The sequence below is a fragment of the Vidua chalybeata genome, chromosome 18, assembly GCF_026979565.1.
Source record: "Vidua chalybeata isolate OUT-0048 chromosome 18, bVidCha1 merged haplotype, whole genome shotgun sequence".
Lineage (NCBI taxonomy): Eukaryota > Metazoa > Chordata > Aves > Passeriformes > Viduidae > Vidua > Vidua chalybeata.
This window is the reverse complement of record NC_071547.1, coordinates 14173503-14194520: the sequence shown is the minus strand read 5'-3', so window position 1 is coordinate 14194520 and position 21018 is coordinate 14173503. Positions and strand designations below refer to the sequence as shown.

The 21018-nt window shown below is 54.2% G+C and overlaps 4 protein-coding genes across 7 annotated transcripts in view; 3 read left to right on the top strand and 1 right to left on the bottom strand.

The window, feature by feature from the left end:
• SMTN (smoothelin) overlaps nucleotides 1–3150 on the top strand; it is a 29393-nt gene extending 26243 nt beyond the window's left edge. The window contains exon 22 of the transcript XR_008433943.1: nucleotides 2723–3150. The gene's annotated coding sequence lies outside the window, so the exon portion shown is untranslated. The remainder of the gene's footprint in view (nucleotides 1–2722) is intronic.
• Nucleotides 3151–3257: 107 nt separating this feature from the next.
• On the top strand, nucleotides 3258–5862 carry LOC128797207 (uncharacterized). 2 transcript variants are annotated; one of them, XM_053959581.1, is made up of 2 exons: nucleotides 3258–5525; nucleotides 5609–5862. In XM_053959581.1, exon 1 carries the CDS (start codon nucleotides 3306–3308, stop codon nucleotides 4296–4298), a length of 993 nt encoding a protein of 330 aa, XP_053815556.1. In that variant the 5' UTR covers nucleotides 3258–3305; the 3' UTR covers nucleotides 4299–5525; nucleotides 5609–5862. The 2 variants fall into 2 exon arrangements, with proteins under 2 accessions (XP_053815556.1, XP_053815557.1); XM_053959582.1 differs by having other exon boundaries at nucleotides 5599–5862.
• A 3844-nt stretch (nucleotides 5863–9706) lies between these two features.
• On the top strand, nucleotides 9707–17808 carry INPP5J (inositol polyphosphate-5-phosphatase J). 3 transcript variants are annotated; one of them, XM_053959392.1, is made up of 12 exons: nucleotides 9707–10314; nucleotides 11140–11250; nucleotides 12726–12834; nucleotides 13423–13539; nucleotides 13611–13786; nucleotides 14352–14463; nucleotides 14866–14975; nucleotides 15274–15463; nucleotides 15672–15809; nucleotides 16158–16250; nucleotides 16484–16588; nucleotides 17444–17808. In XM_053959392.1, the coding sequence occupies exons 1-12, from the start codon at nucleotides 9707–9709 to the stop codon at nucleotides 17444–17446; spliced, it is 1872 nt and encodes a 623-aa protein (XP_053815367.1). In that variant the 3' UTR covers nucleotides 17447–17808. The 3 variants fall into 3 exon arrangements, with proteins under 3 accessions (XP_053815367.1, XP_053815365.1, XP_053815366.1); XM_053959390.1 differs by having other exon boundaries at nucleotides 16728–17808; XM_053959391.1 differs by lacking the exon at nucleotides 17444–17808 and adding an exon at nucleotides 16696–16940.
• A 105-nt stretch (nucleotides 17809–17913) lies between these two features.
• On the bottom strand, nucleotides 17914–20594 carry PLA2G3 (phospholipase A2 group III). The gene is made up of 7 exons (XM_053959394.1): nucleotides 20171–20594; nucleotides 19965–20097; nucleotides 19761–19895; nucleotides 19191–19654; nucleotides 18960–19089; nucleotides 18715–18849; nucleotides 17914–18551 (listed from the first exon to the last, which is right to left on the bottom strand). Exons 1-7 carry the CDS (start codon nucleotides 20592–20594, stop codon nucleotides 18350–18352), a joined length of 1623 nt encoding a protein of 540 aa, XP_053815369.1. The 3' UTR covers nucleotides 17914–18349.
• Between the last annotated feature and the right edge of the window lie 424 nt (nucleotides 20595–21018).

Here is a 21018-nt window from a genome sequence, read left to right as displayed (position 1 = left end):
GGCTAAGAGTTAAGTGTTTGTTATACAATAGCACTGCCCTTCAGTGTGAAAAGCTGTCACTGGGAGATCCTTTGCATTACGGGATTTGCTGTTTAGTTCTTGTTACAAGTGAGAGACGATCTGCCCACAGAGGCTGCAGAACTCCAAGCCCGGGCCGAGGGAGCCCGGCCTCCCAGACAGGCTCTCCACAGGTGGTTTCAGCTTGAACCAAGTCAGTCTCTTCATCCATCAGGGGACTGAGTAGTCATAGAATGGGAGGACGGAGGGAGAGACAGAGTGTTCTTGGGAGGGATATACCAAAGTTCAACAAGTTGCTATCTAGCCTTTGACTGGGAACAACCGCCAGTTGAACAGGCGCTTAGGAACCCCTTGAGGTGGGGTATGGAAGGGGTAATCCCCTGCTTCGTGTGTGGATTGACAACCTTTTGCTGGAAACCAGACTGGCACACAGCTTGAGTTCTCCTCCGATGCTTGAAGTGTCAGAGGAGGTGGTATTGTATTTCATATAGATGGAGATACATGTGTCGTGCATGTACCCCTGAATTGCCGAGATACTATAACCCAGGGGTTGAACAAGCAAGGTGTGAAATAGTGAATTTAATCTGTGGGAAAAGCCACCTAGTCCCCGAAACCTGAGTCGTGTTTGAAGAAGATTGAGAAAGGATAAATGAGTGGCACAGCCTTAGCATTAAAAGGAAGAACTAAGGCAATTTTTTTTCTCCTTTTCTTTCCTCCCCAGTAGTTTGGATTGAACCCTTAGGAGTTCGTAAATTTATGTGGGATGGGGCGGATAAAGGGAGGATGAATGTGTGTGAATGACAGGCGGGCTGGTTACCCCAGACCTGCTAAGTGAGAGCGGTAGTCTCCCATGCTGCGTTTCCGGCTTTTTCGTGAGAAAAGCGGCCAGCAAAGAGACAAAGTGAGTGATAAAAAGAGTGCGAGAACCCCCCCGGGGAAACTGGGACTGGGTCTCAGAGAAAGAGTGGGACCCCTTGGTGGGGGGGGGGGAAATAAAAGGTAATTAATTAGGAAAAAAAAAAAGTAAAAAGAGGGTTTTCTTGGCATAATCTATTGGGGAAAAATAAAAGGTAAAATGTGTAGGAGGGGCTCCTAAAAATTCTGCTGGATTGAGGGATAAGAATGCCCAAGAACATTCAGGATTAAACCTGCTGGGTTGATGGATTAATATTCCAAGAGCATCCAGGGTTGATTCAAACCTGCTGGGTTGAGGGATTAACATTCCAAGAGCACCCAGGATTAAGTTTGCTGGGTTGAGATATTAATATTCGAGAGCACCCAGAATTAAGTTTGCTGGGTTGAGATATTAGTATTCGAGAGCACCCAGGATTGAGTAAAAATTTTGCCGGTTTGAGGATAAGCCTGAGAGGATCTGGGGTTGGGAACAACACAGCTGGATTGAGGGGTATCCAAGAACACTGGGACTGGCCAGGAACACCTAAAAGTGTAATAAGTGTGTTGAAAAATAAAAGGTACCTAGTTGTTGTAGTTGTTTTGTTGTGTGTGACAGTAAGTGAAAAATAAAGTTAAGTGAATGTGGACAAATGAAAGTATATATAGGCATCCTGCCCTGTTAGGCAGCCTCACTGTGCTCCCCTGGTGAGACCGACAGACGCAGATTACAATCTGATGGACAAAAGGAGACAATAAAACAAAGAAAAGGGATTCCCTAAAAACCTCAGTAATTAACCCCTAAGGGGAAAAAAAAAAAAAGTTTTTCCTTTTATCTGTGGCTTATATTGGAACACTCAGAACTGAAAAAGTTCAATCAAATATTGCTTCCATTGATGAAGTACTCCCGAAAGGAGTAGCCATGAGAATCCTGGGGGCTATACATGATAAAATCCATTGGGGCACCCAGGCCTTAGTCGATCAGTTTGCCATCAAATACATGTGTATAGGGATCTATAATCTGGCTAAACAGGTAACCCAATACTGCCTGACCTGTCAAAAGGTAAACAAGCAACAACAAAGAGAGAGACCAATGGGTGGGAGAAAGTTAGCACAAAGACCTTTCTCTCATATACAAGTGGACTTTACTGAACTACCCAAAATAGAGAGATACAAGTACTTGTTGGTATTAATAAATCACTTGACACACTATGTAGAAGCATTCCCCACCGCCAGAACAAGATCTCATGCAGTGGTTAAGAACAAATCATACCTAGATACGGGATGATAGAGATCCTAGATTCTGATAGGGGCTCTCACTTTACTTCAAAAATAGCAAAAGATGTTCTCACCGCCCTGGGGACCCAGTGGAAGTATCATACTCCATGGCACCTGCAAAGTTCTGGGAGAGTGGAGCAGATGAATGGGGAAATCAAGAAACAGTTAACTAAATTAATGCTAGAAACAAAGATGTCTTGGGTCAAGTGTTTGCCCTTGGCTCTATTAAATATCCGCACTCAACCCCGAACTGATGTGGGGATATCCCTTTTTGAGATGCTATTCAGAATGCCCTATGACATGGAGGCCCCTGTAGATCACCCTTGTTTGAAAGATTCTCAGATCAATACCTACATAGTGCAAATTATGAACAGAAGGAGAGAATTGAGGAAAAAGGGGCTGTTGACTCAAAGACCTCCATTAGACTTAACAATACATAAGATTAAGCCTGGAGATAAAGTACTCATTAAATCGTGGAAAGAAAATTCTTTAACACCTCGTTGGGAAGGCCCCTTTGTTGTTTTACTCACCACAGAGACAGCAATTCGGACCACCGAGAAGGGATAGACCCACGCGAGTCGAGTTAAAGGCCGATTACTACAGCTGACCATTGGAGAGTAACGAGCCAACCCGGAAACGTGAAGGTCACCTTGAAGAAGGACTAATGGACTCAGTGTGGGTAATCTAGATAGACCAAGAAGGGGAACAGAAAGGATACACTTACCCCTTGGCTGATGATTATAGAGTAGTGTGTAAAGAAATACGTTGTGATTGTTATCCTTTTGTGTGCTTTGTTTGTAAAACTTGCCAAGAACGGTGGTGGGTCCATTGCCGCAAAGGAAAGCCACCTACTGGGATTTGCTCCAGCTGCTACAAGCTAGAGTGAGGATTAACAAGAATCATACTAGAGTTAGGGGAATTTGAGAATAAGTGGGTAAGGTTCAAATCAGAAGAGTGGTGGGAGGTTTACAGGAAAGGGGTTAACCCTGAGAATTTTTGTTTCCACCTGAATGAACCTGCCCCCTTTGTTGCCCATATTGTAAACCGGTGTTGTCAGAAAGAACTGAAAGAAATCCTGTGTGACTCATCCCCGGTCAAAGATAAGAACTGGGAGCAGTATGAGGCTAGAAGGGGAAAAGGGAATGGATGCGCTGGAGAGTACCGCTGCTGCCGAGAAGATGGTAATCCCCACGGCTCGAAGCACCCGAGTCGGCGGGCGAAGCAGAGGGGAAAGAACCAGGCTCTTCCCAATCCCAAGTGGAATAATGCCGGAATACTCCAACTATTACCAAATGGGTATTGATAATCTCCCCAAAGGTACCGACTCAACCACCCCGGGTAGACAAAAAGGGCAACAAGCTAAAAAGGGAATGGTAGGGAATTATGAGTTAAGTGCAAAACCACGACTCCATCCTCCTTGGCAAGTTATCGTTATTGTAATTCTGATTATATTGTTGCCAGAAGGATATTCTCAATTTTCACATCAACCCTTTAAATGGATATTAACCCGAGTAGATGGGAAGGAAATTCAAACTCGGATATCGTCTGGATCTCCTAGTTTTACATCGTCATTATGTACATTGGCCCCCATCGAACCATGTCTAAATAAAATCGGTTTCTATATGTGTCCAGCATCAAATCCCGGAAAGGGATATTGCAATTACCCCGGGGAATACTTCTGTGGGTATTGGGGCTGTGAAACAATAGCATCAGATTGGTCAGTAGAAGGAGATCAATGGCTTACTGTTTCTTGGGGACCCCACGGCTGTAAAGCTCCGCAGAAGGACTGGTCTGATGGCAATCAAGGGAATTGTCAATTTGTGTATCTGAATGTAACTAAACCATCAGATCCAGGATGGACAGTGGGACGAACATGGGGTTTTCGGTATGTGGAACCCGCTAAGGACAGAGGTAACATGTTTACCATAAAGAAGGAGCCTATCCCACCAGATACCCGACCAGTAGGCCCTAACCCAGTAATAGGCAAAGATGGAGAGCCAAGTTATGTTGAAATAATCAGTAATCAAAGTAACTCAGGAATAGAAAATTCAACTGTTGATAACCAGACAATAGTAACCCCTAGCGAGGATTCTCGATTTAACACCCTTTGAAAGCTGGTAGAGGGAGCGTACCGGGTCTTGAATGTAACTAACCCCCGCTTACAGAGCATTGTTGGCTCTGCTTTGATGTTAAACCCCCATTTTATGAAGGTGTTAGAATATCAGAAAAGGCAAGACGTGCAAATGGCAGTAACCCCCCTTCATGTAATTAAAAAGATTCGCGGGAGCAAGAATCACATTAGCCTCAGTAACAGGGAAGGGGAGATGCATTAGCCGAGTGCCCCAGCACATGGAGTTCCTGTGTGAAACAATGACTACAGCAAAACGAGAGGATAAGCCAGCCAAGTGGTTACTCCCTGCTAAAAACATAAAGTGGATCTGTGCAAAAGGAGGACTCACACCCTGCATCTCCCTAGAAATTTTCAATGAAACCTCAGATTACTACATACATGTAGTCATAATCCCAAAAATTATGTATCACCCTCAAGACTATGTATATAACCTGCATCTACCCCAGCACACCATCTACAAGAACGAGAACCTTTTACTACACTTACAGTGGCTGCTTTAATGCTCATGGGGAGAGCGGGTGTAAGCAAGGGAGTGGCCTCCTTAGTAAAACAAACGAAAGAATTTCACTCTCTAAGGATAGCAGTGGACGAGGACTTAGAGCGAATAGAGCAATCAATATCAGCCTTAGAGAAATCAGTAAGATCCCTATCTGAAGTAGTTTTGCAAAATAGGAGAGGATTGGACCTCCTGTTCCTACAGCAAGGAGGGCTATGTGCAGTGCTCAGAGAGGAGTGTTGTATCTATGCAGATCACACGGGTAGTCAGGGATACAATGACAAAACTAAGGGAAGGATTAGAAAAACGAAAAAGGGAAAGAGAAACCCAACAAAGTTGGTATGAAACCTGGTTCAACAGTTCCCCATGGCTGACTACCCTATTGTCCACAATTGCACGGCCCCTAATTTTGCTGATTTTGGGACTAACCTTTGGCCTGTGTATTTTTAATAGGATCACAGACATACTAAGGGGGAGATTGGAGGCCGCACACCTCATGTTGATAAGGGCCAAATATGAACCCATACTGGAGGATCCTGAGACTAATGAAACCTTAGCCCTTGGCTTACAAGAACTAAAAAGGTTTGATGAACAAAATAAAGAAAAAGAAAAGGAGGGATTGTGATAAGTTAGAAAGGACTCTTTGTTCATCAACACAGAAAGGAGAAGCCTTGTGTAGATAACAGAAAACCGCAAGACAGAAACTAGCTAGTATGTTGATTACTTAAGCTGATTGTGTAACTAGAACTTAGGCGCATATAACATACAACCTAATATGGAAAAGATCATTACAGGGCCGTGGACTTTCACCGAGGAAGAAGAGAGGAGCCTTCCCCAAACGACCACCAGAGAGTAGAAGAAGACCCCCTAGCAACAGAAGGCGCAAGCGCAGAGTACACCCAGAGATACCGCGGACACAGAAGAAAAAGAGTATAAAAAGACTGTGGGAAGGGGGAAACGGTGTGAGCCGTAGGCGGAGCGCTGACTCCCCGGCTGCACCCAGCGCTGTTTGCTTGCCATTGCTTGCTGTAACCAATAAATTTCTGATTAACTCTTGAAAGGCTGAACAAATTATTCGCCTCAATTTATAACAGCAATACACAGCAACACACACACAGCAACACACAGCACTGACAGCACCACACACACAGCAACACACACACAGAAACGCACAGCACCAATAGCACCACACACAGACACAGAAACACACAGCACCAACAGCACCACACACACAGCAACACAGCACCGACAGCACCACACACACAGCAACACACAGCAACACACACAGCAACACACAGCAATCGTGCACAGACCCACAGCACCACACATGCAGCAACACACTGACAAATTGTATTGGTTTTGTATTGGAGGCACTCAGGGAAGTGACTTTCTAAAAGAAGCTGTTAGCACTTTCCTCTGTCCCTGACAAAAAGATAAATCAGTAATTAGTCTTGAGAATTGACAATTTGTTAAATTACTAAGGGAACTGTACACGCCTCTGTGAAGATACCTGTTAAAGACAAAAAAGCCCAGGAGGATCTTTTTCCCTTCTGGCCAGCAAAGAGGTAAGGAGGCCGGCCCAGACCCCGTCTCAGCCAGGCCGGGCCGGGCAGGCCCTGCCGCGGGGCCGGGCAGGCCCTGCCGCGGGGCCGGGCCCATTCCCAGGGAGCCCACCGGGCCCCATCGGCTGCCGGGCAGGAGAGGGGAGCCGTGGGGCCGGGGCCGGGCCGGGCCGTGGCTGCGGCTGCTGACATCTTGCTGCTACTAAACCCTGCCCTGCCACCAGCCCGGTGGAGCTGGGTCCGCTGGGCCCAGGAGCAGCCAGGGCTGGGCTGCCTCGGCCAAGATTCTGCTGCTGCTGAGGTTCACCTGCAACCACCGGGCAGGGGGAGGAGAAGCCATCAGCCCCTGCTGCTGAGATGTGCTGCTGCTGTGTTCTGGCCTGGCTGCTGAGATCCTAACTGCCCCCTAGCCCAGCCGCAGCTCCGGCTGCAAGCTACAGGGCCCAGTGTCACGTAACCAACTGCAGGCCCTGGGTCAGATATTAACTCTTTCAGTGCCTTCCTCGAGTGAGAGAAAAGGACAAAGTGCAAACACATAGAAGAACAACCTGAAGACACTGAGGTCAGTGAAGAAGAAGTGAAGTCCCAGACGGGAGGATGAAGAGATGCCTTTAGTTTAAGGCTGAAAATCCTCTTATAAAGATATGGAGAGGAATATAATTGATACATCAGGCTCTTTTTCCCTGTAATGCATTGAAAAATATGGGGAGATGAATCGTTCAAATGGTAGATACCTAGGAAAGGCTTCCATGTTAAAGTAAGCAGATGTTAAAGTAGCTGTGATCCCATAAGAAGTTTAAACAGAGAGGGAAAAGAGTGATGAAGACCCTGTGCTCCCGGGGAGAAAAGAAGACCTCTGTTCCCAGAAATTATTATTTCAAAGGTAGATCAAGAGAATCTTTGCTCTTAAACAGCTCATCTTTAAAATAGTACCCCCTAAGTTGGCATGACCCATAAACAGAGCTCTGGGAAAAGCTGTGAAAAATGGGAAAGACTTCACAATTGCAGATTTTCCTGGCGAGTACTATTAAAAGAAATTCAAAGCCACAGGAGAACTGTTTTCTTATAGAGCAGTCTTCATAAATTAACAAGTGAGATTTCTGTCCCTAAGTAAATGGAAGAAAGACTGTTCTAAAAGTAATAAACTTATATAGAGAAAGAAAAGGTTATAGGGGGGAGAAGTGTTCTAAAAGTTTTATTTGAATTCTTATTATTCTTTCTTGTAGTCACTATTAATAAACTTTTCTTTATATCCTTTTCAAATTTTAAGCCTGCTTTGCCTTCCTCCTAATCCTATGTCACAGCAGGAAATTAATAAGTATATTCTAATGTTGCCGTTGAGGCAGGACGGGAACAGAAGAACTCTAGTTAGAAGGTGAGAAGAAAAACTGATTTATTTCAAATGCACCGCTCTATTTATAGAGAACATCATGCAGACTAATTTCATTGGTCTTAAAGTAAAAACATCTCACACTATTGGTGCGCTCTGAATGACGCACGGTGGCAGAACATATTTATAAACAATGTGAACAACAAGAGAGATAATGAATTATTTACATTCTTTTCCAACTCTCTCCCAGGCCCAGCCTAGTAGAAATGTCTCTTTTTCTCTCTGACTGAACTGAGAATATCCACATTCTAATAGCTGCCCTGGCATTTAGCCAGCACTGAAACCCACCACACCAACCGTGCACAGACTGATACACAGAGACCAACAGCAACACCAACAGCACCACACACACAGCAACACCAAGTGTGTGCAGATTGACACATGGAGACCAATAACACCAACACACACACACACTGTGCACAGACCGGCACCACACGGACCAATAGCACCTCCACCAACAGCACCATACACACAGAGCAACACACACCAGTAGAGCACAGATCAACACACAGAGACCAACAACACCAACACACACAGAGCAATACACACAACAGCACCAACACACAGAGTAACACACACAAACAACTACACATACACAAAGAACACACCATTGCACTGACCGACACAGAGACAATGCATACCAATGACAGCAACGCACACCCCAGCACCACACACCAACACATACATACCAACTGCACACACCAACACACACACACACACACACACCCCACACAACCCTGCACACCCTGACCCTCATTGACCATGAGCTCACCACCTCCTCAGGGCAAAGCAGGTGAATGACATCCTGAGCTGCATTGCGGGTTGTTGTCAGCAGGCCACAGGAGGTCATGGAGGCTCCTATGAGGCCATCCCTGGAGTGTTGTGTCCAGTGCAGAGCAGTGACATTGACTCTCCTCAGTCCTTTCCCAGTTGCCACCATTGATCACAAATCATTGCAAATGCCCCTCCACGATGGCAGGGAGCCACTTCCTACAGTTCCTTTGGCTCCTGACGGAGTCCCATGGGGACCCAGGGATCTTGTACTCTCTGACCAGTATCCTCCTCAGCCTCGCTCTTTAATTCACCAGGGTCCTCCTCCTCTTCAAGCTCCAGCCTTCCCCAGACACTGTAGCAGGCACAGGATGAGGATGGACCTGCCATCCAGACTCCTGTATGTGTGTGTGCACCCTGAGTGCAGGTGTTCAGACCTGCCTGTACAAAGTGCTTCAGTGGAGCACATGGGCACTGCCACACACAGGTACAGCAGCACCTACACACAATGCCACACAATGCGCACACAGACACACACACACCCCCAGCTACACACACAGAGCTGCATAGAGCTGCACACACACGTCTGCACACGCAGTACTGCACACACAGACCAATAAACATGCAGAGATGCACATGCAGCACACACAGCCCATATGTAAATACTCACGCAGCTGGACACAACCACACACACACACACACAGACTGCTGCATGAGAGTGTGTGTGCTCACCAACAATGCAAACACTCTGCAGCAGACCACAGAAATATCTGGCACAAGCTGACACAACAGCTGCAGTGGTGAACAGTCATATACACAGTAATGCACCAGGGCAGGCATTCATTTGCAGGGGCAGATGTGCACGAGCAAGGACAGGTGTGCAAGGACAGGTGTTCATGCATAAGAACAGGTGTGCACTTGCAAGGACAGGTGTGAAGGGGCAGGCGCGCACACGCCAGGAAAGGCTTTCGAGAGGCGAAGGAGGCGAGGCACAGGCCATCACGTGAGCGGGCCGGGGCGGCAGGTGAGCGAGGGGCGGGGTCGCCCCTGCGCCTTTAAGGCGCCGCGCAGGTGGTGGGCGTTGACGTCACTGTGTGGTGCGTCACGGGACGGGGCCGCAAGGTGCGCGGGGCGGGGCCGGGGTGGGGCGCTCCGGTGTCCTCCCGCCGATGGACCCGGCCCGGCGCGGTAGCGCCGACGGGGGCTCGGCCTCCGGCGCGGGGTCTCGACCCGGCCCCCCGCGCGGCCGCGGAAGCGCGACTCGGCTCCTGCCCGACGCTGGGGTTTCGGCGACGCCTTTCCTCGGCAGCGGCGTCTCGGGCGGCCGTAGGAGCTCCCGACCGGACGGGCACGGCTTCGGGCACGTCTGCCCACGGCGCGCAGGAACCGAGGAGCGGTCCCAGGCCCAGACCCCGCCCGAGGGTCTCCCGCTGCCGGCCTTGCTGTCCCCCGGCCCGGGCAGCCCCCCGTCCCCGGCAGCGCCCGGTCGGGTCACCTTCCCCGCGCCGGCTCCGCCGGAGTGGCGGGAGATGCTGCCCAAAGCGGAGTCCAGCGACCACATCGCGGCCTGGGCGGGCCCCGCTGTGCCCCGCGCCCCCAGGCTTCCCAAGGCTGTGTCCAGCGAGTTCCTCGCCGGCGGGTGGGCGGGCCTGACCCCCCGAGCGGAGCCGGGCAAGCTGCCCGTCCTCGCCCGGCCCCTCGGTCGTCTCGGCCCCAGCGACGTCTGCGATCTGCTTACGGACTGCCCGGGACGAGCCCCAGAGGACGGCGCGTTCCGGTGAGTGGGGCCGCGGGGCGCTCGCGGGGACGGGGCTCGCAGTGCCGTGGGAGCAGCACCCGCTGTGCCCCTTCTTCTCGCTGTGGCGGATTCAGCAGGATTGGGGTGCGGGGCTGCAGGCAAGCTCCCGGCAGTGAGGATGTCTGGTGCCCACTGTTCGTGCAGGATATCGTGATAGAGACACGGACTGTGCAGTGAGTGCTACCTTGCCCCTGCCCCGGCTATCCCCGAGTACTGGGGCTAGCGTGGCGCTGCTCTCCTTCCCTATTGAATCGTCTCCCTTGTGACTGAGGCTCCTGTCACTACCAAAAGAGCCTGCGGGCCCTTTGCTGGTGCCCGTTGCGCAATGGCATTAATGTGTTGTAACGGATGTGGCTTTGCGTTGATGAAGGACACCGCTGCGGGGTTGCAGCACTGCTGTCACATGCACTGCCCTGGCCTTTGTGGCTAGCAAGGGCTGGGAACTGAGATCCGGGTCCTTTTTTTCCCCGGGAGCCTGAGCCTTCCTGGGGAAGGGGGGGGAAGCGGTTTTCTAGAGACACCCTGTCTCACAGCCTGCCTGTGTCAGCTAGTGGAGATGGAAACGAGGGCTCTTTGTGTTGGTTTCTAGAATTTCAGGTGCAGATCCTGGGGGATCTTAGAGGCAAGGACCTGTCTCTCTCATACGGGAGTTAAGGACCTGGTGTATATGCCATGACTAAGCTTCAGCCTTGGCTACTTCTGTTGCCAGCAAAAAGCTTCCTTGGTGGATTTGGGGGCAGAACAGGGTTACAAGGAACCCCTCCGAGCCTTTGTGTTAGCCTGTTCTTCCTTTGTCCTCCCAAGCATCACAGTGGTCACCTGGAACGTAGGTACAGCCATGCCCCCAAATGATGTGACGTCCCTGCTGCATCTCAACACGGGCGAGACAAACGATGTGGATATGATCGCCATTGGGTAAGAAGATGAGGTGCAGCTCCCCCTTTTCCTTCCCCTCCTCCTCTGGCAAATCCCCTTTTTGGGGAATCCCCAAAGCATTGGGGGACAAGGAATGGATGAGCTGCAGCCCCAGCCTCCCCTGGGGCATGAGGAGCAGGGAGGGGTGTGCATCATAAATGATAGCATGTCAGAAAAGGTGATGGAAAATCAGCTCCTGGTAAAATGGGAATGCTGAGAGGAACTGAAACCCTTGAGTACTGATTAGACTCGAATACTCATCAAGCCTGAGGTTGGTTATGTTGGGCCAAGTTAGCCCTGCTCTTGCTGTGAGTTGTTGCAGTCCTTGGGTCAGGCCTCTCAAGGCATTTGACTCACCTGGCCAAGTCCTCTGGGAGCATTCTCCTCCTCTGCTTTTGCATGTGGTATGCAGGCATCAAGGGCATAGACCTGCTGCTCTCCCGAGGCTGGATTGGCTCCATGCCCCTGGTACACAGACCTGCTGACAGGGCAGTACCACAGCACTGTGGTGAGGCTGGTGAGGTGAGGGTGGCTGTCCCTTGAGGACTGCAGTGGTGTGTGAATTCCTCCTAAGGCCAGGGATGTGCTGTCTTTGCACAGGGAGCAGGAAGCAGCCTCTTCCTATAGGTATGAGGTGGAAAAGCTGGATCTGCCTTCAGGACTGCCCCCCGAGCTCCCAGTTGCAGGGGCATAGTGGTGTAAGGACTGACACACTGCTGGAGCTATGTTGGAGCCAGCTCCTTGTGTTGGAGCCAGCCTCTCAGTCCCCTGCAGGATAGTGGAATGGATCTGTGTGGGTGGCAGGGGTCAACCTGAGCTGGATGGATGGGGTGAGGGGTGTAGCTGATAGTAAGGGACCTGCTGGGACCATGTTCTGGCCAGGTCAGGGTGTCCTGCTACTCCTTACTTCCTGGCATCTCTGCCTGGCTGTGTCCTTCCTCTGACCTGTGTCCTTGTGCTCTAAGTGCTTGATATTTTTGGGCAAGACGTTTCCTGATTGTGCTGTTCTCTGTGGACGTTATTCCTTCTCTTCATTAATTGCCGAGCTGGGAGGAGCATTATTAGCTTTCTGGTTGCTGCTGCTCTGAGCTACGCAGCTCAAATGCATCTGGACACCTTTTGCTGTTGGGATATGACTTCTCTGTAGAGACTGAAAGGCCCAATAAGCCCCTCTTGCACACAGAGATGGGCTTTAGGCTTCTGCTCAACCCTGTGCAGCTTAACTGCTTCTGCTTTAGAAAGGCTAAGGCCTCCTGGATTCAGGGCCACTTGTGCCTCCTGCTACCACATGCCCCAGAATCACTGGAGCAAGGACATGGCTGGTTTGTGCTCTAAAATCAGTGTCTTCCCTTGAACTACCCTTCCACCCTGTCCTGCTGTCCAGCATTGTGCTTTGGCACCTCTCCCAAGTTCTCACTAACTGGGACATAGATGGTTTCCTGGTGTGGCTGAAGGACCTGTACATTTCCTCTCAGGCTGCAGGAGGTAAACTCCAAGATAAACAAGCGCTTGAAGGATGCCCTCTTCACAGATCAGTGGAGTGAACTCTTCATGGATGTGCTGAGCCCCTTCCACTTCATCCTGGTAAGGAGTCCTAAAGGAGTTGGCTGCTGGTGTTCTCTCTGCCTGCCAGGCAGGTGGGACACAGGAACAGAAAGCTGGGAGGGAGGTGCAGTGGGAGAGCTGGCTGGAGGGACAGCCTGCAACCATCCAGGCAGCAGGGACCACTGCTGCACCTCACCCAGCAAGTTGTTTGACTTGTGCCACCCAGCTGCCTTTCCTGCACTTATGCTTCCCCTCTGGTGCTTTGGGGTGACTTTATGCTGCCCCCTGCATTGAACCAGGGTGAGGAGGTGAATGTAAGAACTGGCTGGTGCTGCTGGCAACAGCCTACAAGACTCAGGGCAGGCTCAGGTCTTCCAGACAGGTTCAGCTCCCCAAGGCATTTGCCTCAGAACATATGTAAGCCCAGCATCACTGAGGCTCAGGTTTGGCTGTCAGTGCTCAGGAGAGTATGCACAGATCTCTGAATAAAATAAGCTGTTAAGTCACCTGTGGGATGGAGTGGCACACGAAGGGTGGAGGTGCTGCCCCATGGCTTGGAGTGGGGGCAGTTGTCCCCTTGTCCCCAGGCTCTCTACCATCCTACTCCAGCCCTTGCTCAAATTCCAGGTCAGCACAGTGCGGATGCAAGGTGTGATCCTGCTGGTGTTTGCCAAGTATTACCACCTGCCCTTCCTGCAGGACATCCAGACAGACTGCACCAGGACAGGGCTGGGGGGATACTGGGTGAGTGTGGCCCTGGGGGGAGATTGCAAGGGGCTGGCTTCCCAAGGAGTCATGGGATCCTCTTGGTGCAGGGCAACAAGGGTGGGGTGAGTGTTCGTCTCTCCATCTTCGGCCACATGGTCTGCTTCCTGAACTGCCACTTGCCAGCACACCTGGAGAAGGCGGAGCAGCGCAAGGAGGACTTTGCCACCATACTGCACATGCAGCAGTTTGAGGGGCCCGTGGCTAACGGCATCTTGGACCATGAGTGCGTACCCCACCACTTTGCTCCCCAGTCTGGGCTCTAGTGCCAATCCCAGTCTTTGACCACCTCCATGTAGGGTCTGGGGTCTCCCCAGCATCCCAGCACAGCTTGGAGATTAGGTCTTGCCTGCAGAGCTGGCCCAGCATGGGGTCAGCATAGTGGGGTAGGTGTTTATAGAGGGGTCTTGGTCTCACCACATTCAGGGCCTGGTACAATTCCAACCTTACTAGCACTGTTGGGGTTTGGGACCAGTCAGACAGAGAGGCCAGCTCTGCCCCTGTGTCCTGGCTTTGTGATCTGAATCCAATGGTGCCTCACTGTGGAAATTTCCACCCCTGGTTTCAGCTTGGGGAAGTCTGGCCCATTTGCCTAATGGTACTTGGTCCTACCTACAGAATCTTGGCAGCTGGCCAGGCTGTTGGCTGAGCAGTGACCTGAGCCAGTGTTCCCAAGAGCACCTGTGCTGTGGGCTAAAGGCTGCCCCCAGGCTGGGGACATCTTACCCCTGCTGTCCCTGGCTCTGGTAGCCTCAGCCCTTCCAGCCTATTGTCCTTGCTGCCATCCACAGCCTTGTGTTCTGGTTTGGGGACCTCAATTTCCGCATCGAGAGCCTGGACATCTGTTTTGTGAAGTACGCCATTGACAGCAATGTCCTGAGCCAGCTCTGGGAGAAGGATCAGGTGAGGGATGGACATGCTGCCAGCCTACACTGGACCCCTAGCAGTGATTGACTTTCCCAAAACTGCCCATGCAGCTGTGGGACAGGGCATGTCCTCTTGCAACTCGTAGGACACAAAGGGCCCTGGCTCTCATGTCTCTGGGGGAGGAGGGGACAGCAGAATCCCAGGTCAGTCTGGATGGATCTGGGCACACTTCCCTCATGAGTGTGTGAAGAAGAGCTGAAGCATTGAGTCTACAGACTAGCTGCTGGCATAGATGGACAAACCCTGAGAGCTGTGGGAGCTGGCAGGAATGGGACTGGGATGTCACAATGTGTGAGGGTGGGGAGATCTTGGCAGGATTTGTGGAGGTGTCTGGCTATGGGGTTTGCTGTGCTCCTTGATGCATTCTCTTCCCCACAGCTGAACATTGCCAAAAGCACATGGCCTGTTCTCAGAGGCTTCCAGGAGGGACCCCTGAACTTCCCACCCACTTTCAAGTTCGATGTGGGCACCAACAAGTATGACAGCAGGTAGGAGAGCAGAGCTGGGCATGAGGTGAGGCTGAGAGATGCAGGAGTTGTGGGCCTCAGAGCCAGTGCAGGTGCTGGTGTGGACAGAAGGGGAGAGCAGCCACGCTGGGGCAGGCCCTGGCTGGACTGGGATGTGATGGCAGTGCTGGTGCCAGCACAGGTCTGTCCCTGCAGCTGTGCTGAGTGCCAAGATGAGCTGCATCCTCTGCCCACATGTACTGTAGTGCCAGGGGGAGGCAGTATGGGTCAGAGCCCACTGCCCTTGCCAGGCAAGAGATGCCCCTCTGTGCCCTGCCAGTGCCAAGAAGCGAAAACCTGCCTGGACTGACCGCATCCTCTGGAAGATAAAACCTCCCAGCAAGGGATTGGGCACAGGTGGGCACGGGCCCAGCCAGAGTGTGCTGTCAGTGAGCCAGCTATGCTACTGCAGTCATATGGAATACACCATCAGCGACCACAAGCCAGTAGCTGCCATCTTTGCCGTGCAGGTGAGCACTGTCCAGGGCTGCTGGGAACACAGGCAGGAGCTGCAGGGGTGGGATGTCCAGTGTTGTGTGTGGGGGGCTTACTTCAGTTTGGTGACCTCAGCTGCCTTGCCTCTTACTGGGGGCTGCTGTGGGTATATGCATTGGGTCTCTGGGCAGCTGAGGCAGCTCTTTGTCATGCCCTTTCTCAAGACATACCTGTCTCTGACAGTTTGCTTCCAAGGTGGACAAGCCCCTGGTTGAGATTTATGTGGCTGACGAGTGGAGCAGGCCTGAGCAAGCAGTTGTCAGGTACAAGATGGCTGTTGGCTTCCACCGGAGCTCCTGGGACTGGATAGGACTCTACCGGGTAGGGGCTTGGGGGCTGCTGGGGCTGGAGGGAGTGGGGAGCGCTGCACAGCACTGCGGGGTCCCTTCTGAGCTACCCCCCACCAGTGAACATGGTGAGGGCATGGAGCTGTGCCCTCCCTTCCCTGGCATCATGATGTGGTCCTGCTTCAGGAGGCTCTGGTCCAGCAGTTCCTTCCTCCCCCTGCTCTGTGGGCCCCACAGGGCCCCAGGGTACACCTGCAGCAGGCAGCTTTGGGTCACCCTCTGTGAGGAGAGGGGGCTGAGCAACAGGAGACTGAAGAGTAACTGTGCCGAGTGCGGCTCATATTGTCCCACTCACTTGTATTGTCCTATGTATTGTGCACAGGTGGGCTTTCGGCACCCCAAAGACTATGTGTCCTATGTCTGGGCCAGGAGTGATGACGGGGAGCGCTGCCTGGAGAAGCAGCTCTGTGCACAGGTGAGCTGGGGCCAGCCCTGCTGTCTTGCTGGCACTTCTGCCCCACAGTGGGGACACAATGGCCCCTTTGTGCCCCTGAATGGGGGAGGCAGGCACCTCATTATTGCTTTTTGCTGAGTATGGGGTAGGCTCATGGTATTGGCAGCAGAGATTTGTGCTTTTAGCTGGGGTTGGAGGTGAGGTGGCAGGGGGGACACCCCTGTGCCAACCCATCAGGTGTCTCTGGGCTGCAGGTGATGTTCTCTGAGGAAGCATTGCCCAAGGGGAATGGCGAGTACATCCTTGGATACTACAGCAACACCTCCAGTAGCATTGCTGGTGTGACTGAGCCCTTCCAGGTGAGCACAGCCAAGAGGTGAGGGTGAAGGGGGATGGATATGGGGGGGGGGTGGTATCTCTGGATGGGGGAGGCCAGCTGGTGTGGTACTCAACAGTCCCCTGCCAGGGTCAGCTAGCAGTGCTGATGCAGGGGTGCAGATTTCCCTACCCAGGTCAGAGGAGGGCAGCAGCTCTACAGACAGCTCAGGCAGCAGCTCAGAAGAGGATGACAGTACACTTGTCCTCCTGGCTCCCAAATCCCGTAGTCCCAGCCCGGGCAAGATGAAACGTCACCGGAGCCGAAGCCCCAGCCTGGCCAAGTTCCAGGGCCTCATCCTGCGGCCATCAAGCCGGGACAGGGGTGCAAGCCGCAGCCCCTCACCCCAGAGCCGTTGCAGCCTCCCCAAGAATATTCCCACCATCCATCTGCCCCAGGAGGAGCTGGTGCACCATGAAGTCAAAAGCAAGGAGCTGGGACAGGCAGCTGAGAGCCCAGACAGCAGCTCGTTCTACCAGACTGTGCAGGAGCAAAGTGGCCTCCAGCATGTCTCTGCTGACAGCTCCCTGGCCAGGGCTGACCCCCGGAATCTGGGCCTGCTGCCCGCACTGCGCCTGGAGATGATTGACCAGGCCCTGGGCCGGCGGCAGGAGAGCGCAGACCAGGGCTATTATCCCTGCCAGAGAATGAGCCCCATCAGCCCCCCAGGCTGTGGCCCCTCCCCAAAGGAGGGGCACAGCCCCCAGGAACTGGATAGACATAGCTGTCCCATGGGCCGCTGATGCAGTGGCTCCCTTGCTCCTCCCCATAGCGTGCTTGCTGTGTGCTTTCCTGTGCCACTTCCCTGCCAAGACACTCCCTCCCTTATTTATTGCAGTGACTCCTCACCCCTGTTGTGTGCCTGGCAGGTAGAGGACCTCCCCCTTGCTGTTCCCAGCCCAAGCTCCTACCCTGGGCTGCGAGGTGAGCACACAGGGGAGGGTAGGCAAAGCTGGTCTAATGCGGTTTGGGGAACCCCCTTATGAACTTCCAAGTGCAGCACTCTTCTCCCACGGGAGGAGTGCTGGCCTCACACCTGAGGTAGCACAAAACGCCAGGGCAGGGCTCTGGCAGGAATGGTGATAGGCACAGAGCAAGGACCACCACAGGGTACCCTGGAGATCAAAGCTTGCTCCTTCCCTGCTCTACCACTGTGCCTCATCCTGAACATAGTGCAAGTGACAAAATAAATGGTCCTGCCCACCCCAGCTGCACTGTGCTTACTGCTGGGGGCAGGATCAGCCCTGGGGTGTGGGCCACAGTGTCAAGAGGGGACAGCAGGCTCAACTCTTGCACCATACACCATGCTCTGACCACCCACCCTTTATTTTTTCTGCTGCATGCAGGTACTGACCCCAGCCCTCCTACCCTGCCTGGGCAAGAGGGTCAGGATTGCACCTCACTGCTCAGGCCCCTCAGTTGAAGGGTCACCAATCTAGGGGTGGGATGTCCTGCCATCCCCCCTGCCCCAGAGCACACCAGGGAAGGACAATGGGGTTTCCTTGTTTCTGAGCCCTCCTTTTTCTTTCCCCTTGCTTTTGATAGTCATGGATGGCAGCTCCTTGAGAGGCTTCTCAGTTTCTCTGCCTGCTCTGGCTGTGGTCCCAGCTCCATGCTGTCATGCCAACAGCCATGCTCAGTGCCATCCTTTGACTTGAGGACCAGACCCCAAGCAGCTCCCAGCTGCAGCTGTTGTACAGTGCACCTTCCTCCCCTTCCTCCCCAAGGCAGCACTGCTTGGGTGTCATCGAAGCACTGTGTGGGGCCAAGCTGGTGCCTGCTCTACAATGACATGCTGGCACTGCTCACAGCGGGTTCCTCCCCTGGCATGTGTCTTCCAGTGTGCATGCTTGGCCTTGGAGCTCACACGCAGATGGCCCCAGCGTCTTAGAATCTTTTTGAGCTGCCGTGCAGGTACAAGTACAGCCCTGGTCACCATGGTACAGCTGCTGGAAAAGCAAAGCTGTGAGCATCAATGTAACCCTGCAGCACCAACATCCACCGACCCTGCTCTGCAGCCTGGTTGTGGCACAGCGGAGCAGGGGCCAACACTTACACTACAAGTTTCCTGCCCCACCCAGGCCCTGGCCCCTCGACTTCCCCACTTACCTGTGCTGTGACCCCCTGCCTGGGCTGCAGGCAGCAGGCAGCTCTAGCACAAAGCAGTTCATGGCAATGCGGTCAGCCAGGGCAGCCATGTCCACGTCACTGCAGTGCCTTGCCCTGTGGAGGCACCGTGCCAGCCTGCAGGCACAGGGGAGCGTGTGTCACCAGGTGCTGGCCAGGGCAGGCATCCCACCTCCTTTGATCCCCAACTGTATGCACACAGTGCCCTTTTCCTCCTGGACTCACACCTGCGCGTGCAGTTGCAGTGGAGGAGCGTCCGGCTGTCCACGTTGTGCAGCTGGTACCTCACCTCATGGGGTGCAATCTGGTGGTCACACTTACCCAGGTGCTTGTTGCACCTGCAACCCCTGCCCGGGCCTGAGGAGAGCAGGGAGGTAATGGGCACATGACCCCACCAGCCTGAGGTCTTGGGCCACCCCAGCTGCAGTGTGCACATGCTGCCCACAGTACCAGCTCACCCTGCTGCCTGCGCCCCTCCACAGCTGGCACGGGGGTGGCTCCATAAAGCACTGTGGCTGGGCTGGGTCCAAGGCTGCCATACCAAGGATGTGCTGAGATTCCAGCGCCTTGCTCTGCTCCAACCAAATCCTGTCCTGACACTGTCAATGCTGTTGCACGGCCAGGCTCTAGCCCCCACTGCACTGCTGGGTGCCTGGTTGTGAGCTCAGCCTTGTCCCTGGCCGAGGCAGGGGTACCTGGGCCCTGTGGCTGCTGGGCTGTCTTAGGTCTCTGTGCCTGGCGGCGGCGCCCAGGCTTTGCCTTCAGTTCCTGTCGAAACCGCTTACGCCCTGTTCTAGAGAAATTCCTTCCCTTGCCCGAGGGCTGCATAGTGAGGCTGCCCCTCTCCTCTGCTGGTAGGCTGGGGTGGTACTGATTCTGCTGCACCATCTTGGCCAGAGGCACTACTCCATAACGCTCACACCTGGGGACACCACGTGCTGTGAGGTCCTGCACACCATAACTAAGCCAGTGCCCGAGGGGGCAGCCGTGCAGGGCACGCTGAGGGCCGGGGCACCCCGGGAACTCACCCGCCCCACCAGTGCCACTGGATGCACTCCTCGCTCTCTTCCAGCACAAAGCACGGCACCTCCAACAGGTTGAAGAATGTGACGCCGATGATGTTGGAGACGGTGTCGTTGATGGCGAGCAGGCACCGCCGGAACCTGCGGGCAGGGAACCGGTGAGGAGGGTGGGGTCCCCAAGCCTCCCGTTTCCTCAGGCCCCGGGCTCACCTGGCGTCGCAATCGCAGTGGGACACGGTGTGCAGGCGGTAGTTGCGGATGCCGTAGTTGAACTGCAGCGCCGTGATCTGCGCCCAGCACTGGTCGTGCTCCCGACAGCACCGGTCAGGACCGCGGAAGAGCCCTGCGGAGGGGCCGATGAGCGCGGCCCCGCGGAGGGAGACGGGGTGCTCCCGCCACCCCACGCCGCTCCGTACCCAGCTCGCTCCAGTTCCCCGCCGAGTTCCCCGCGCCGCACCACAGCGTTCCCGGCAGAGTCCAGCCCCGGCGGCGGCGGCGTTGCGGTCCCGGTGGCACGGGGTCGGTGCAGGCGGCACGACGCCGCCACAGCACGGACAGAGCGCGGCGCAGCGCGGCCCCGGGCGCGGCAGGCGGGTGTTGTTCGCAGGCCGCGCGGAAGGCGCGAGCGAGGCGCGGATCGCGGCGGGCCCAGCAGGCGCGGAGGCGGCCAGGGGCAGCCCAGACGCTCTCGACCAGCGCGGATCCGGTGCCGGTGGTCAGGAACGCCACGTACCGCGCGCCGCCCGCGCCCACCGCCCCCCGCGCGCACGCAGCCCCGCCGAGCCAAGCGCGCGCGCATGCGCAGAGCGCCGCGCAGGCCAGAAGCGCGCGCGCCCACATTGCGCGCACCACTCCGCGCCCCCCCCCCCACCGCTCCCCGCTTTAACCCCACGGGCCCAGCGCTGATTGGCGTCGCGCAGGCCCCGCCCCGCCCCGCCCCGCCCCGGGGCAGAGCGCTGGGACGCAGCCGGGGTCCCCAGCCCCGGCTCCTCCTTATCCCGGCGACCACCCCCATCCCGGGCACCCCCTGCTACACACACCCCACCCCACGCGCTCTCTCCCTGGGCTCTCATGAGTGTGCTCTCACGTGCACGACTCTGGATGCAGGTGTGCACAGGTGTCTGCACACTCACCTTGAGCACACGTGTACACACGTGTGTGAGTGTACGACCATGTGCCGTGCGTGCCCAACCATGTGTTTGCCCCGCACAGGCTTGTAGCCATGTCCCTGCTCAAGCGTCCACTGTGTGCAGTCAGGACACAG

What these genes read in the sequence shown, in the direction of transcription:
- INPP5J (XM_053959390.1), top strand. Translation starts at nt 9,707, where the DNA reads ATGGACCCGGCCCGGCGCGGTAGCGCCGACGGGGGCTCGGCCTCCGGC. An exon ending in CCAGAGGACGGCGCGTTCCG is followed by an intron (nt 10,315 to 11,139) that starts GTGAGTGGGGCC and finishes TGTCCTCCCAAG; the next exon opens with CATCACAGTGGTCACCTGGA. An exon ending in CTGCCATCTTTGCCGTGCAG is followed by an intron (nt 15,464 to 15,671) that starts GTGAGCACTGTC and finishes TGTCTCTGACAG; the next exon opens with TTTGCTTCCAAGGTGGACAA.
- PLA2G3 (XM_053959394.1), bottom strand. Translation starts at nt 20,594, where the DNA reads ATGTGGGCGCGCGCGCTTCTGGCCTGCGCGGCGCTCTGCGCATGCGCG. An exon ending in CAGTGGCACTGGTGGGGCGG is followed by an intron (nt 19,655 to 19,760) that starts GTGAGTTCCCGG and finishes TGGTGTCCCCAG; the next exon opens with GTGTGAGCGTTATGGAGTAG. An exon ending in GGCAGGGGGTCACAGCACAG is followed by an intron (nt 18,552 to 18,714) that starts GTAAGTGGGGAA and finishes CTTTTCCAGCAG; the next exon opens with CTGTACCATGGTGACCAGGG.
- LOC128797207 (XM_053959581.1), top strand. Translation starts at nt 3,306, where the DNA reads ATGAGGCTAGAAGGGGAAAAGGGAATGGATGCGCTGGAGAGTACCGCT.